General features: G+C 41.6%; 2 protein-coding genes across 2 annotated transcripts in view; both read left to right on the top strand.

Annotated features, from left to right (window-relative positions):
* Positions 1-13,665, top strand: part of Exoc2 (exocyst complex component 2) — a 160,727-nt gene that overhangs the window by 14,179 nt on the left and 132,883 nt on the right. The window lies entirely within an intron of this gene.
* Positions 12,230-13,548, top strand: Hus1b (HUS1 checkpoint clamp component B). The gene has a single exon (XM_021180207.2). The coding sequence runs from the start codon at positions 12,459-12,461 to the stop codon at positions 13,287-13,289; it is 831 nt and encodes a 276-aa protein (XP_021035866.1). The 5' UTR covers positions 12,230-12,458; the 3' UTR covers positions 13,290-13,548.

Genomic DNA, 13,665 nt, shown 5'->3' with positions numbered 1-13,665 from the left:
GTTGTGGGTAGCTGGCGAGTGTCAGCCGACCCTGCGCCCCAGCTGCCCCGGTGCTTTTCTCGAGCCTTCTTTCATATGGTCATTTTTGCACTCCCTGCCTTTACCCTTTCTTGGCTTTTTGTTGCTTGAAGCTAAAGGTTTTACTTACTGATGACAAAGGCATTAGTTAGGTCAAATCCAGAAGGCAGACAGTGATGGACTAAGGATAGTCATTAAAATTTTGCCTTGGTTTTATAACATTCCAACTCTCTACAATCAGGAAGTTCTTGCTAGAGAGCCTTGTAAAGTCTTCAGAATAAAGTGCCTCTTTTCTGGGAATTTCAGTTCCTAATAGCTGACTAGTTGCCCTTCCCCCATTTCCTCTGACTTTGAGACCCTCTTTCTTTGATGAAGAGGGAGGGATTTGATACTCTCTCTCTCTCTCTTTTTTTTTTTTTTTGGTGAAGAGGGAGGTATATTGACCTATGACGTAGTGGTCCAAGGGAAGATTGGGGAGGGAAAATTTTTATTTTCATTTATTAAATGAAATATATTTAATTCTAAAATTCAATGGAATTTCAATTTTATAAGTGTAAGTGACTCAGACAAATGTGATCATCGACAAATCAGAACATTAAAGTTATTTTTCTTTTTAAATTTTTTATTGATTCCTTTATACTATGTGTGCTTCATTTTGGCACATTCACACATACAAATAGCATATTTTCACCATCTCTGCTTCTCTCTTTACTCTCCTGTGTCCCTCTTCTCATTCCAGGTCCTGTTCCCCCTACCTTTTAGATGGGTTCTTTGTGTAGCCGACTGGCTTCTATAGCGAGGGCTTCCAGGCTTGTGTCTCTGAGTCATTCACTACATACAGTCTGCTGTAAGAGACTTCAGTGGAGGTCTTATTACACAGGTATTGGGTGTGAGTCCAGTGGAACAGGAGAGGGCAACTGTTGCAAAGGGAGTTGATTGCTAGTAGCTCCTGAGAGGCAGACTGTCCACCCAGCAGGAGGCCATGGAGCCAGGAGAGGCCTGGGCCAAAGCCTCTGTTATGGTCTTTATAGAGAGGATGGGGCAAGGAAGGGTAGGCTATATAAGCAAGTGTATGTCTGACCATATATGTGCTTGACTCTTTAAGAAGTGGGCCAGGGCCAGACTCTATAAGAAGTGTTCACAGTTTAAATATTATGTAAGGTGCTTTTTTAAAAACAAAAAAAGTGTTTTGTGAATTCTTCCAAGGAAACATGACCTAAATTCTAGTTTTTATCAAAGCAGAACACGACTCTCATCTCAGAGAGAATAAGAGACAGATTATGAGCCAAGTACGAGTGACCTGGGACAGAGATTGAATGCTCCAGTGTGTTAACAGTTCATGATGTTTTATAGAGACAGAGCAAAGTAATAAGTCAAGGCACCTTCCACATTCATTAGGAAGAACATTAGGTATGAGGGCTGAACCAAAGCAGGAAAATCTATTGCAGGCCTCAGGCTGTATGGAAGACTTTTCCCTTTTGGTCAGTAGAAGTCAGTGGTCTCTTGTGTTAATAGAGAGACTCCGACAAGTTTTACCTGCTAGTTACAAGGATGCTGGGTCAGGAGGAACCCGTGATAACTTGTGAGTAGGCGCTTGGCCTGTGTCACCCCAGCCTCTCCTTGAGCACCGAGTTTTCCATCAGTCACGAGACCTTGCAGGAGGTTCTGTGCAATCTTTGCAGGAACTTTTTTTGCTCATGTGGCCGTCTCTCAAGAGTGTGTAATAGACTTTTTCCAAGGCTAAGTAAATAGTGTTAAGAAGGCTTTTTTTTTTTTCTTCTTCTTCTTCTTTATTATAGAATTGTGGAGGGAATTGGAGAGATCATGTAGAAATATTGATTACTTATTTTGAATTGCTGTCCATAAGCTGGCTCTCTTAAAGCCCAGTGTTGGAACCACTGTGCAGTGTGCACTGTGAGGTGCTTACTCTTCATTCAGGGTGGAGCACAGAGTGCTAAACGTTTGCTGGCTCCCAGCTGACCTTTGCTTGAGATGTTATTCAGGGGGTTGTTCTGAGAGGGCCATAATGGCCTTGGCATTGGGAACCTCTCTTGCTATAGAAAGGAGACGAGGAGAAAAGTACCAACCTCACAGATCTCAGGGATAAGTCATGTCCCACAGCACCAGGGGGACAAAATTAAACTGGAAGGGACTTTGTTTGCCCTCTCTGTTGAAACGGCTGGCTAAAGATGAGGTGGGAGAGCTTTATGGTACCAATGCACTGTCTTTATGGGTTTCTGACTCTCTTGATAAAACACAGCTTAGAGATTCAGTTCTTGTGTTTGCCCATGTGTTAGGCAGTAGGGCCAGTCACAGTTTTGAAGGTTAGATCCATTTAGTTAGTTTTAATAGTTTAAATTTGTCTAGTTATGTTACATTAGCATTGAGGGCCATTGAGGATGTAAGGGCTCTGTTGAAGCTCATTAAAAGCAAGCTGTTTCCTCCTCATCAAAAGAATGGCATCTACACCTGACCCTGGATGGGGACATGACTTCTGATCTGCTCCAAAGATTAGAATATTTCATACTATTGTCTTGCCCTTGAGAGTTGGGATTGTCAGTCACATGATCAAAAGACCACCTTTCAAGAAGCCTGGTTCACCAAAAGCCAAGGCAAGGAGGTAGGAATAATACCCACCCCACACCCCCCACTGGACAGTTAATGTGTCCTCCCATGAGGCCTTTCCTTTTTGTGTAGCATTTGCATAGTTGCCTGCATCTAGCACTATGCTCGTTGGCTTTTTGGCTGCCCAGGAAAGTGTTACCTTTTCTTCTTTGGATCCTTTGCTTTGTTTGCCAAAGTCTGGACTTGCTTCCTCCACACTCTGTGCTTTCTCACCCCTTTTCTCGGGAAGCCTCACTCCCCTCTGCCTTAGCTTCTTGCTGTCTCCAATACCTAAGCTGCTTGATTTCTTAAAGACATGGCTTCCTCCTCTCCATCCTCCTCCTCCTGGCACCTGCTGAGGTCTTCAGCTTGCTGGACCTGCTAATTTTTAATCTCTCAAACTCTTAATAAAATTGGCCTTGGGCTTGCTTCCAAATTTGTTTCTGAATTCTTTCATTAATAAGACTAAGACATAAAGTATGAACTTCGATTTCCCTATAATGATTGTATTATGATTAATTTAACATTTTTAGTAATACCTTATTTAGAATTTATTAGTTCTCTTAGACCCTGGAGTAGCAACATAAACCTTAATTAAAAATAGATTCTGCTAGTTCTTAGTTTGCCCTTTTGGATCATGTGAAATATTCAGCTTCCTGTGTAATTATGTAAGTCACAAACAATGCTTTGGTCATTGTTTGACATCATGTCTAACTGTCTGGAGCCTAGTGACTAAAGCTGATACAGAATAGATGTCATCACAGCCGTAGCACTTTCCCATTGTCTGCTTGGTCCTTTTTTTTTTTTTTTTTGGTTTTGGTTTTTCGAGACAGGGTTTCTCTGTGTAGCCCTGGCTGTCCTGGAACTCACTCTGTAGACCTGCCAGCTTCTATACCCTGAGTGCTGGGATTAAAGGCGTGCGCCACCACGCCCGGCTGCTTGTTCCTTTTTAGACAGGAATCTGAAAGTATCTATGTGGAGCTTAGAATCTGGGCATGTAGGATGGCCAGGAAGTAGTTTCCTACTGTGACCAAAGAAAACATAAAGAAGACATCATTTCAGAAAGGTCATGACATTATTATGTGGTAGTGAATTTGAGGAGTAGTGTTGAGCATCTGATATTTTACCTACAAGTTGTATCTGAATGCTTGGTCTTCAGCCATGACTTACTGTCATGTTTGTTTCTTTGCTAAAAATACCTCCATAGAAAACAATATAGAGGAGAAAGGTTTATTTTAGTTCACCATTTCTTTTAAGTCCATTGTTGTGGGGAAGTTAAGGCAGCGAGGACTTGAAGCATCTAGTCAGATTACAACTATAGCCCAGGGCAGAGAGAAAAGCATACAAGCATGCTGCTTGCTTTTGTGTTCAGTTTGATTTCTTCACTCTCACAGTTCATGCTGCTAAGCTACTGGTGTAGTGCATAGAGACCAACTAGGCTATTCACCATCATGCCATACATAGGGCAGCCTTAACCACAAATGTTGGTCCTGTTGAAAGTACAGTTTGAGATGAGAAGCACAAGATACTTTGGTTTTTCCCGACTTGAGAGAGGCCTAAGAGGCATTTGAATCTCAGGAACATTGTCAGAGCTTTCATCCTGAGAAGTGCTCCAGAATGGAGTTATCAGGTTAGACAGAGAAGAACTGGTGAGAGTGGCCATCAGACAGGAGTAGTGCAGAAGTTTAGAGATCTGGAAGTGGGTGGCTGGCACCCTGCTTTTAATAATCAGTGAGAGTCTGACAGACATTAAGTAAGACTATAAAAAACAAGCTTATTAAACACTGCCGTCTGAAGCAGTAATCTAAGAACATGCCCAGAACAGTTATTGATGTTCATGGCAAAAAAAAAAAAAATTTATGGTAACTTCTGTGATGATTTTTTATTTCTTGCTGTGCTGGAGATTAAAACCAGGGCTTTGCCTATGGTAGGCAAATGCTTTACCACTGAGCCACATTTCTAGCCCTTATTAAAGGTGAATTTTGTCCCATGTAATACTAGAAACGTTAATGCAAAGTAGAAACAGCCTGGCCAAACATTTGAAAATTATATATACATTTTTAAAGTATAAAGTCTCGTACTTAGAAATTTTCTTTATGGAGAATATGTCATTATTAATGACCTAGTAAGTTAAACCTTGCTATGTTTTTTGCAAACATATTTTCAAAACAATCTCATTAGTATTGGCTTCCAGTAAGCAAAGCCTTGCTATATTATGGTATATGTCTGCAAACAGTTTCAAAAACTATTAGGAAATTTTGGTCCCACATTTATCTCTTTCTCTCTGTGTCTCTCTTTCTCTCTGGTGTGTGGGCACATGCACGTGTTGGTGCCTGAGGGCTGACATCACGCATCTTTCTTTGTCTCCACCTTACTTTTTGAGGTAGCTTCTACCTCAAGGCTGGCAGTTCAAGCACACCACTATGCCCAGCTTTTGCTTTAGGGGATTTGGACTCAGCTGAGCCACCTTCCAGCCTTCATGTCTTACTGATTTTTTCAATCGTTGTAAAGAGATGCTTAAAGAGGAAAGAGTTTACTAGTGCTTACAGTTTAGAGGGTTAATTGTAGCCATCATGGCAGAGAACATGAGAGGAAGCTGGTCGGCATGGCACTGGAGCAGTAAGTGAAAGCTTACATCCCGAGATACAGCCATGAGGTAGTGAGAGAGAGAGAGAGAGAGAGAGAGAGAGAGAGAGAGAGAGAGAGAGAGAGAGAGAGAAACAGAGAGGGAGGGAGGGAGGATGATCACACACTAACTAGGATGATGTGGGCTTTTGAAACCCCAAAGCCCTCCCCAGTAACACATGTCCTTGAATAAGGTCACACCTCCCAATCCTTCCCAAACTGTGCCAGGTTCAACAGCTGGGGACAAAGCATTCAGATATATGAGTCTGTCGAGGCCATTCTCATTCACACCACCACAGCTCAGCTTTAGGTTTTGAGTAGCTAAAAATATTACAGTACATTGCTGTAAGTTATAGCTTACTTGCTATGTTGGCCAAAGTTTTACAGTGGTACTACTTTAAATGGAAACTTACACAATGAAAATACATGGCAGCAGTATATTTTTTTCTGTCAATCTTTCTTTGGTAAATATAAATTTTAGAACATAATCCTACTTTTCACCCTTAATTCAATACATATATTTTCTACTAAAATACCTTTAATTTGTTAGGTCACCCTTATGTAGTAAAGTTTGAGTATATTGTAAAGGTTATTCTTGAAGTTTAGTAACACAGAAATACATAAAACACTTTGTGTTTTCTGGTTTGGAATGCAAGAAACTTGGAGACCACTTCCTTGCATTCTTCTAGTAAGGAAAAACTAGATTTTTAAGAAAGTTCGTTTTTAGTATGAAAATCCCCAATTTATTTCCTTCAGATATTTATCCTATGACAGATTGCTGTCCTGCACATAACAGAGACAAATAGACTCCGTGTTGGGTTAATGAGCATACCATGTGCAACAAACATTACTAACCATGCTCAGTGTGGCATGGATATGAGGATTAACAGCTTACCACTCCAATTATATGTCAAGGCTCTAATGTAAATAATACCTGATGGAATAACAGATAAGTAATGCAAATAGACAGATGGGACGTTTAAGAAAAAGTAGAGATAAAAACAAACAAACAAATCTTGACTTTGATGGGCTTTCCTGTAGATTGATTTCTGTGGAGAAAAGAATCTCTATTGAAACTTAAACTATACAAAAAAAGAGTAAAAATCACCACAGAAAATGGAACAGGATATCCAAGAACTATGAAAAAGACTGTAATGTATGCATGAGGGGAATTTTAGAAGGAGAGGAGACAGGAACATTGACTTGAGAGTGTTCAAAATTGTAATAGATGCCAAAACCCAGACCTAGGAAGCTTGGATAAGAGCAGCAGGCATACCCCAAACTATACAAAAGTACATCCAAACTGCAGGAAAGTCAACAGCAGTGGCAGTCTAGAGAGTGGCTGAGAGGGCCGGGAACACCTTGCAGGAAGGAACTGTTAGTTCCTTTAGAAGAGGACCTTCCTTTAGAAACCATTTAACATTTAACTAGTTAAGGGGGAAAAAAAAAAAAACCCTAACAATGTGGACTTCTCTAGTGCAAGTGTCACTTATTGCAGGACAGAGGCATAGCAGCTTGAATATTTCCCTTCATCCTTGAGCTACTACTTTGGTTTAAATAGAATGCTTTGCTTTGCCAGAGTAGAATTTAAAAAAAAAAAAAAAGCCAGTATAAAGCAGAGTTGGAGTTTATTAAATATACATTTTTGATGTACATCCTAATTATGAGCAGTAAAAGGAGTAGAGGCAGGCACTCAGGAAGAAAGTAAGGCCACACCATGAGCAGGAGTGTGGGCTTCTCAAGAAGGGTCACATTTTATTGTCCTGGTGGTGACTGTAGGAATTTGGAAAATTTTGGAATTTTGTTCAGCCACCTTCAAGACACTCTCTCCTCTGTCACTACTGCCTTAGTTACTTTTCTGTTTCTATTAAGAGACACCATGACCAAAACACTGAATTGGAGCTCGCTTACAGTTTCAGAAGGTTAGTTCATGACTGTCTTGGTGGAGAGCTTGCAGCCAGAAGGTCTGCATAGGGCTGGAGCAGTAGCTGAGGGCTCATATCTCCACAAACAGCAGGCAGAGAGAACTGACTGGGAATGGCATGGCCTCAAACATTCAGTGACAGATTGCATCTAACAAGGCCACACCTAATCCTTCCCAAACAGTTCCACCAACTGGGGCCAATATTCAAGTTTGTGACCCTGTGGGGTGATTCTCATTCGAACACCTATCACCACATTTGCGATAATTTTGTTTTGTTAATTGGGATTATAAGATGGTGCTAGAGTCTTGGATGGGTTTACAGTCTGATTTGATAAAGTAGTGCTGCACAAGGGACAGATCCATTCACTGTAAATGGAGTTTGTGATATGGTTTCTAAATTCAGGTTTATAGCTGGGAAGGGAGAAGAACCTGAAGCAAATGCTGCCAATTGTGTTGAAATTCTTGATTCTCTGCTGTTGAGAGGCCTCAGCCTGTACTTTTTCTTGTCTACCTATCCTGTCTCTTTAAATGTAAAGAAGAAATTATTTCTTAGATTAACAGAGGATTTGCAGCTAATCGATGCATTTTAAATGTTAAAATTTACCAATGTTACAAGTTCTTTAGATGGTAGGAAAAAATATTGTCTAGACACTTGGTTTTACATATTGCAGTTTGTTGTTCCTCTGTTTATCCTTGGGTTATAAAGAGGTATGAGTGACTGGCGTCCTAGTCCCTTCCTCTGAGGAACTGGTGTGCTTGCAACCAGAACTCATCTACGGAACAATACAGACTGCAGCTTAATTGATTGTTGACTTGCAAAAGAACTAGAAGAAGCTCAGATGTGGATGCCCTGTAATCCCAGCATTGGAGACACAGAGGTGGGAGGATTACAAACTCAGGCCAGCCTGGGTTATGTAACTAGACATCTCAAAAACCTAAAGGACAGCAAAACAGCAACAAAACCACAACATCAGAAAACGAAGACTTGATTTTCTTGAGTCTAGGCTGTGACTTCTGTATTTAAAGATGCCATAATGGACAGAGTGAGTTTCTGAGTAGCTGTAGCATGTAGTTTTAAAGAAACCGAACCCATGCTAAATCAGGCTATGCACCGGCCTCGGCGGTTTTACCCACCCTGATGGCCAGCCCCAAGTGGCCATCTTGCCCTGGTTCCCTCCGCTAGCCTGCTGCCAAGCTGCTCTGGTCAAAAACCCACTCCCAAGCTAGTTTTCTCAGTCTCTGCTTGCTAAGCTGACTAAACCAGTCTTTTCTTGAAATGCCTGCTCACACTTCCCAGGCCAGCCATAGCAGGTGGCCTGCAGAAAGCCTGCTTCTCAGATCCCGTTAGCCCTGTGAAATGAAAACACTAAAGACTTACAATATACCAGCCAGATTTATAACGGTCAATCTCCAACCCCAAAATGCCCATGCAAAGAACACAAAACTCAATTGATATAAATACAAGCTGCACACCCAGGTTGAACAAATGTACTCTAACTGCTCTATTGCCCATCTATGAAGTCCTAGCTACATGCAGCTCCTCCAGGCCACATGGTTCTGGTTCATCTTCACTTCCTTCTCCCTGCATTTATTCTCCCTCTGTCCTTCATCTCCTATCACCTTCTTCCTCTTTTCCCTGTCTAAAGCTTTTAGACCTTTTCCTGCCCAATCACAGGCTCTAGCCTTATTTGACCAATTAAGATTTCCCCTAACCTCACCTGAGTATGTGGCCTACTCCTCACCAGGGCACCCCTCTTGAGGGAGCAGAAAATACAAACAGCAATCCACAACACGCAGTAGTACCCAATTGTAAATAAGAAACCAACACATGATCACAGCTGTGTTTCTCCCTGCTTTATAGATAGATGTTAGTAATGTCTCCTGTGTCTTAATGTAGCAGAACATTTTCTTGCAGTATTGTAATGCCAGTTAAGTTGTGGAATCATTGAGGATAATTATCCAGGTGTTAAAGGAAAAGACATGAATATTTTAAGTGTACATCATTAATTCTTTAAAAGCTAAACATTGTTGAACTTTCAAGTTACAAGTGAAAATGCTAGCAACAGCTTAGAGGTTTACTTTATTTCACTTCAGACATTGATAGTTTTAATCTCTACAGAGAGCTCTCTGGGTCCCCTTCCTTTTAAGAGTCTAGAGTTTTTGCTGGAACTAGGAATATTATTAGTGAGATCTTTGAGAGAAATGATCTGGGTCAGTGTGTCACTTCTGGGCTAGTTTGGTGGGGCTCTGTCACTCGAGGGAACAATTACCCTAATCCTATCCAATTTGATTGCAGCATCCCATCCATCACATCTTGTCCCATTCCAGTGGTATGTCCCTCACCATCTTAGTAGTTCTTCTCACATGATTCTATCCTATCATTTCATCCAATCTTATCCTACCCGCTAGTCCTACCTTCCCATCCCATCATCGCATCCTACCCCACCCTGCTCCACTCCACTCATCCTAGCATCCCATTTAATTCCAGTGCTGCAGCTCGTCCCTTCCCTTCCCAGCCTATCCTGTTTTAGCCTATCCTGTCTCACATTTCATTCCATTGCATCTCTATGTCCCATTCTGTCCCAGAATTCTATATCATCCCATTTTATTTCATCATTCTCTTCTATCCCATTGTACATTTCCACCATATTCCAAAATTCCTTTTCATACCAACAGCCTATCCTATCATCTGTGTTGGTCTGCTTTCTGTCACTATTGTAGCCAGGTGGCACATTGTGGCAGGTGTGCATTGAGGAGCAACACCAGTTCTCTTGTGTTCAGGGAGCAGGAAGCAATAGAACAGAGATGAGGACACACGCACTCTGTTTGAAAGCATGGCCCGGTGGCCCGAGGGCCAGGCCCACCTTCTGAAGGGCCACTACACTTTCTAGGAGCACCACTCTGGAATCAAATATTTAACACATTGACTTTTGTGGGACACTTTATGTTTAAGCTACAGTAGATGCTAACCTGAATGTACATCTCACAGGCTGACATCTGCAATGAGTTCAGTTCTAGAAGCAACCTAGGTGCTATATACTATAGTCCCCTTCTTCAGGGACCAAAAAGTACGAGGGCCTCATGGTGGGTAACAGCAAGACTGGGATTCATCCTCTATATGGTGGTCACTGGGTCTCTGCCTTTTAATGGATAGAACATAGCATAAGTGCAGAAGCAGACAGAGGATTGTCATATATTCCCTTGTGTCTGTGGTGTATGAAAACTTGAAATACCTGATCCTCAATAATGTGATCATCAGAGAGATGTTTATTAGAGGAAATCCTGCTGGTACCCATGAGCAAGTGGAGCTCATGAAGAGTATGGTGGGTTGAATGAGAGTGGCTCCCAGTGGCTCCTATGTGTGGGCTTAGTTTTTAGTTGATGAACTGTTTGGGAAGGGTTAGAAGATACAGCCTTGTTGGAGGAGGTGTGTTGTTGCTGGTAGGCTTTGAAAAGCCCACACCAGGTCCATTCTATCTCTCCCTTTCTTTCTCTCCTTCTTTCCCTCTCTCTCCTCCTGTAGGCCAAGGATATATAAGCTCTTCCTTACCACCATGTCTGTTTGCTTCCCACCATGAAGATAAATGACCTAACTCTGAACCTGTTAGCAAGCACCCAATTAAATGCTTTCTTTTAAAAGACAAAGAGGAACTGAAAGTTTACATCAAGCAACTGATTGCTCTGACCTAGATGCTGCTGCCTATGAGCTAAGATTAGGCCGGGCAGTGGTGGTGCACGCCTTTAATCCCAGCACTGGGATGCCAGCCTGGTCTACGAGTGAGTTCCCGGGCCAGGGAACTACACAGAAAAACCCTGTCTTGAAAAAAACCAAAAAAAAAAAAAAAAAAAAAAAAAAAAAAAAAGATTGGAATTATTTTGGGGCAGGAGTAAGATGAAGAAAGCAGTCAGATCTTGGTCTCTAAGACAACTTAGTCAGAGATCTGTGCCATCACCATCACTGCCTAGTTGAAAAAAGTGGAGCTGAGCAAACACTCTGCTGTACTAGATGAGTATAGAAGTTTGAGCTTCATCCTTTGTATTTCACATGGATCAGGACTCTAGGAGCACCAAAAAAAAAAAAAAAAAGACAAATACATTTTACATACAAAGATTCAGCATTTTCTGGGCCATATTTACAGGGACAGAGGGCTGATGTTCTTGTCAGAGATTTTATTCTTTTGTTACCCATTTATTTATTTAAGATAAAATCTCACCATGTAGCTTAGACTGGCCTAGAATGTAACCCTAACTTTCCTTAAACTTGTGATCCTTCCTCCTTGCCTCTGGCCCCCTGTGTTGGAATTATTGGAATGTGTCACCAGCCTGGTCTTATCAGAGATCTTAAAAATCAAGCAACAAACTCCACAAAAGATCATGAATGTAAAATTCACATACATACATTGCAAGTTGAAGCCATGCTCTTCTACCTATCACATCACTACATACAACATAGATTGTTATATGATGCTGCTGATGAGAAGGTATGTTGATAGAAATTTCTTTGGGAAAGTGGTAACAGAAGAGTTTTATATGTACATGCAATAACCAAGAATTCCCTTTAAACTTAACTGAAGTAAATACTGGTAAAAGTAAATGTATTTTGTGTAATTCATTGTTATCCTAGGAATAGGTCAAAATTGGATCATGTAAATTCTTCTTATAGAATAATTATTTTTATCAATATACTGGAAAACTAGCCATGAAAATGATATAGACTTGTTAGCATGTGATAGTATGGAATGATATCCATTATATGTGCATTTTAGGCACAAATGCCAGGTTATAAAATGTGTATCCAATTTATCACATTATTTATAAGACATGTAGTAATGTCTGCAAGTAATGTCTGGACTGAACAGGACTATAATATATATTTGGTATATGTATGCACCGAAATGTTTTAAAAGGGTTGGTTGTCTCAATTGTGCTGGTGCTTTTCATTGTAGTCACACTATGTAGATTGGCCTTCTTATGAGCAGACCAGAAGCAGTGAAATATTCAAATAGGGCAGGTAGGTAGGAAGGTGAAGAGACAGTCCAAAGTGTGTCCCTGTAGCATCTTCCCTAGGTGGCCTCAGGTGTAAGTGGGCCTGCAGGCAGGTGGAACCCAAATGCAGGCAGTGCTGGGGCAGGAGGGAGGGGCAGTAGAGCGCACCCCAGTCTTGGTAGTTGAACTGGCTGTGCCCCAGGCCGGAAGGGTAAGCAGGCTACACTGCAGGCCGGAAGAGTGAACCAGCTGACTTCTCTAGCAGCGGGCTCCTCACAGCTCTCTCTACCACTGAGGCACCATGAGGTTTCGGGCCAGGATCACCAGCAGGCGTTTTATAGAGCTCTTCATTCAGGTCAGCAGCACCGTAGCAAAGCTGGCGAAAGTCTGTGTGCTCCGTGTGTGCCCTGACAGGCTGTGCTTCTGTCCCATGGGGCTGCTGGGTGAGGCCCAGCTGTGGGGTGAGGTGCGGCGCGATGTCTTCCACCACTTTTGCATGGAGGGTGCCTCGCAGGAGTTCAACGAGATCTGTCTTGAGCTGATGTCTGAGCATCTGGCCAGAGCCGTGAAGAATGCCGGCAATGCTTCATCCCTGAAGCTCCAGCTCACCAACAAGCTGCGCCCCTGCCTTACTTTGGTGGTGGAGCTGGCATCGTGCCCCGGCCACACCCGTGCTGTGGTCCACGATCTGCCTGTGAGGGTGCTTCCCAGAAGGCGGTGGAAAGACTGCACAGAGCCCCAAGTTCGGGGCTCTGATGTGAGTGTTTATCTGCCAGCTCTGAAGACCTTGAAGAACATGGTGGAAAGGATGGCAAATGTGGGCAGTCATGTGCTGGTGGAAGCAAATCTCAACGGCAGAATGAACTTGAGTGTAGAAACTGATAGAGTGACTATTAAAAGCTATTTTAAAAATCTTGGAAATCCTCCAAATGCAGTTCTGTGTATGTCTCAAGGCAAAGACCCAGAGACCATGGTGCAAGTGCGGGTGGATAATAGGAAGCTTCTACAGTGTTTTGACGGACAGCAGATAAATCCCACAATGGCCTTATGTAATATTTTGAGCAATACTCTGCTTCATCTTGTTTTGGTTCATGAAGATATTTCTCTTCAGTATTTTATTCCTGCTTCATGATTTCAAGCAGCCTTGATTTTCTTTTTAAAAGAATTCTTAATTTAAGCACTTTCCAGAACTGAGACTTTGAGTTACTTGTGTTAAAAGCCTGCAACCCCATGGATTTTGTGGGTGTTTATTTTGTTGAGTGCTTCCTTTGTAAACTGTTAAGAAACAGTTGGAGAAATAATTAAAAGTTCATGTGATTGCTTTTTGGTTTTGACAGTTACATTATATTCAACTTAGTTGTTTTGGAAAAAAAGGATTATAATAAAATAATATAACTGAATCCTGAAACAATTATTGTATTATTTTATTATGAAATAATATTGTGAAGAATGAGAAAATTCTCCTTTTAAAATAAACAAATTATTTTGAGAGGCTTAATGAGCTCAGT

Source organism: Mus caroli, chromosome 13 (assembly GCF_900094665.2).
Source record: "Mus caroli chromosome 13, CAROLI_EIJ_v1.1, whole genome shotgun sequence".
Lineage (NCBI taxonomy): Eukaryota > Metazoa > Chordata > Mammalia > Rodentia > Muridae > Mus > Mus caroli.
This window is presented reverse-complemented; position numbering and strand designations above follow the sequence as displayed.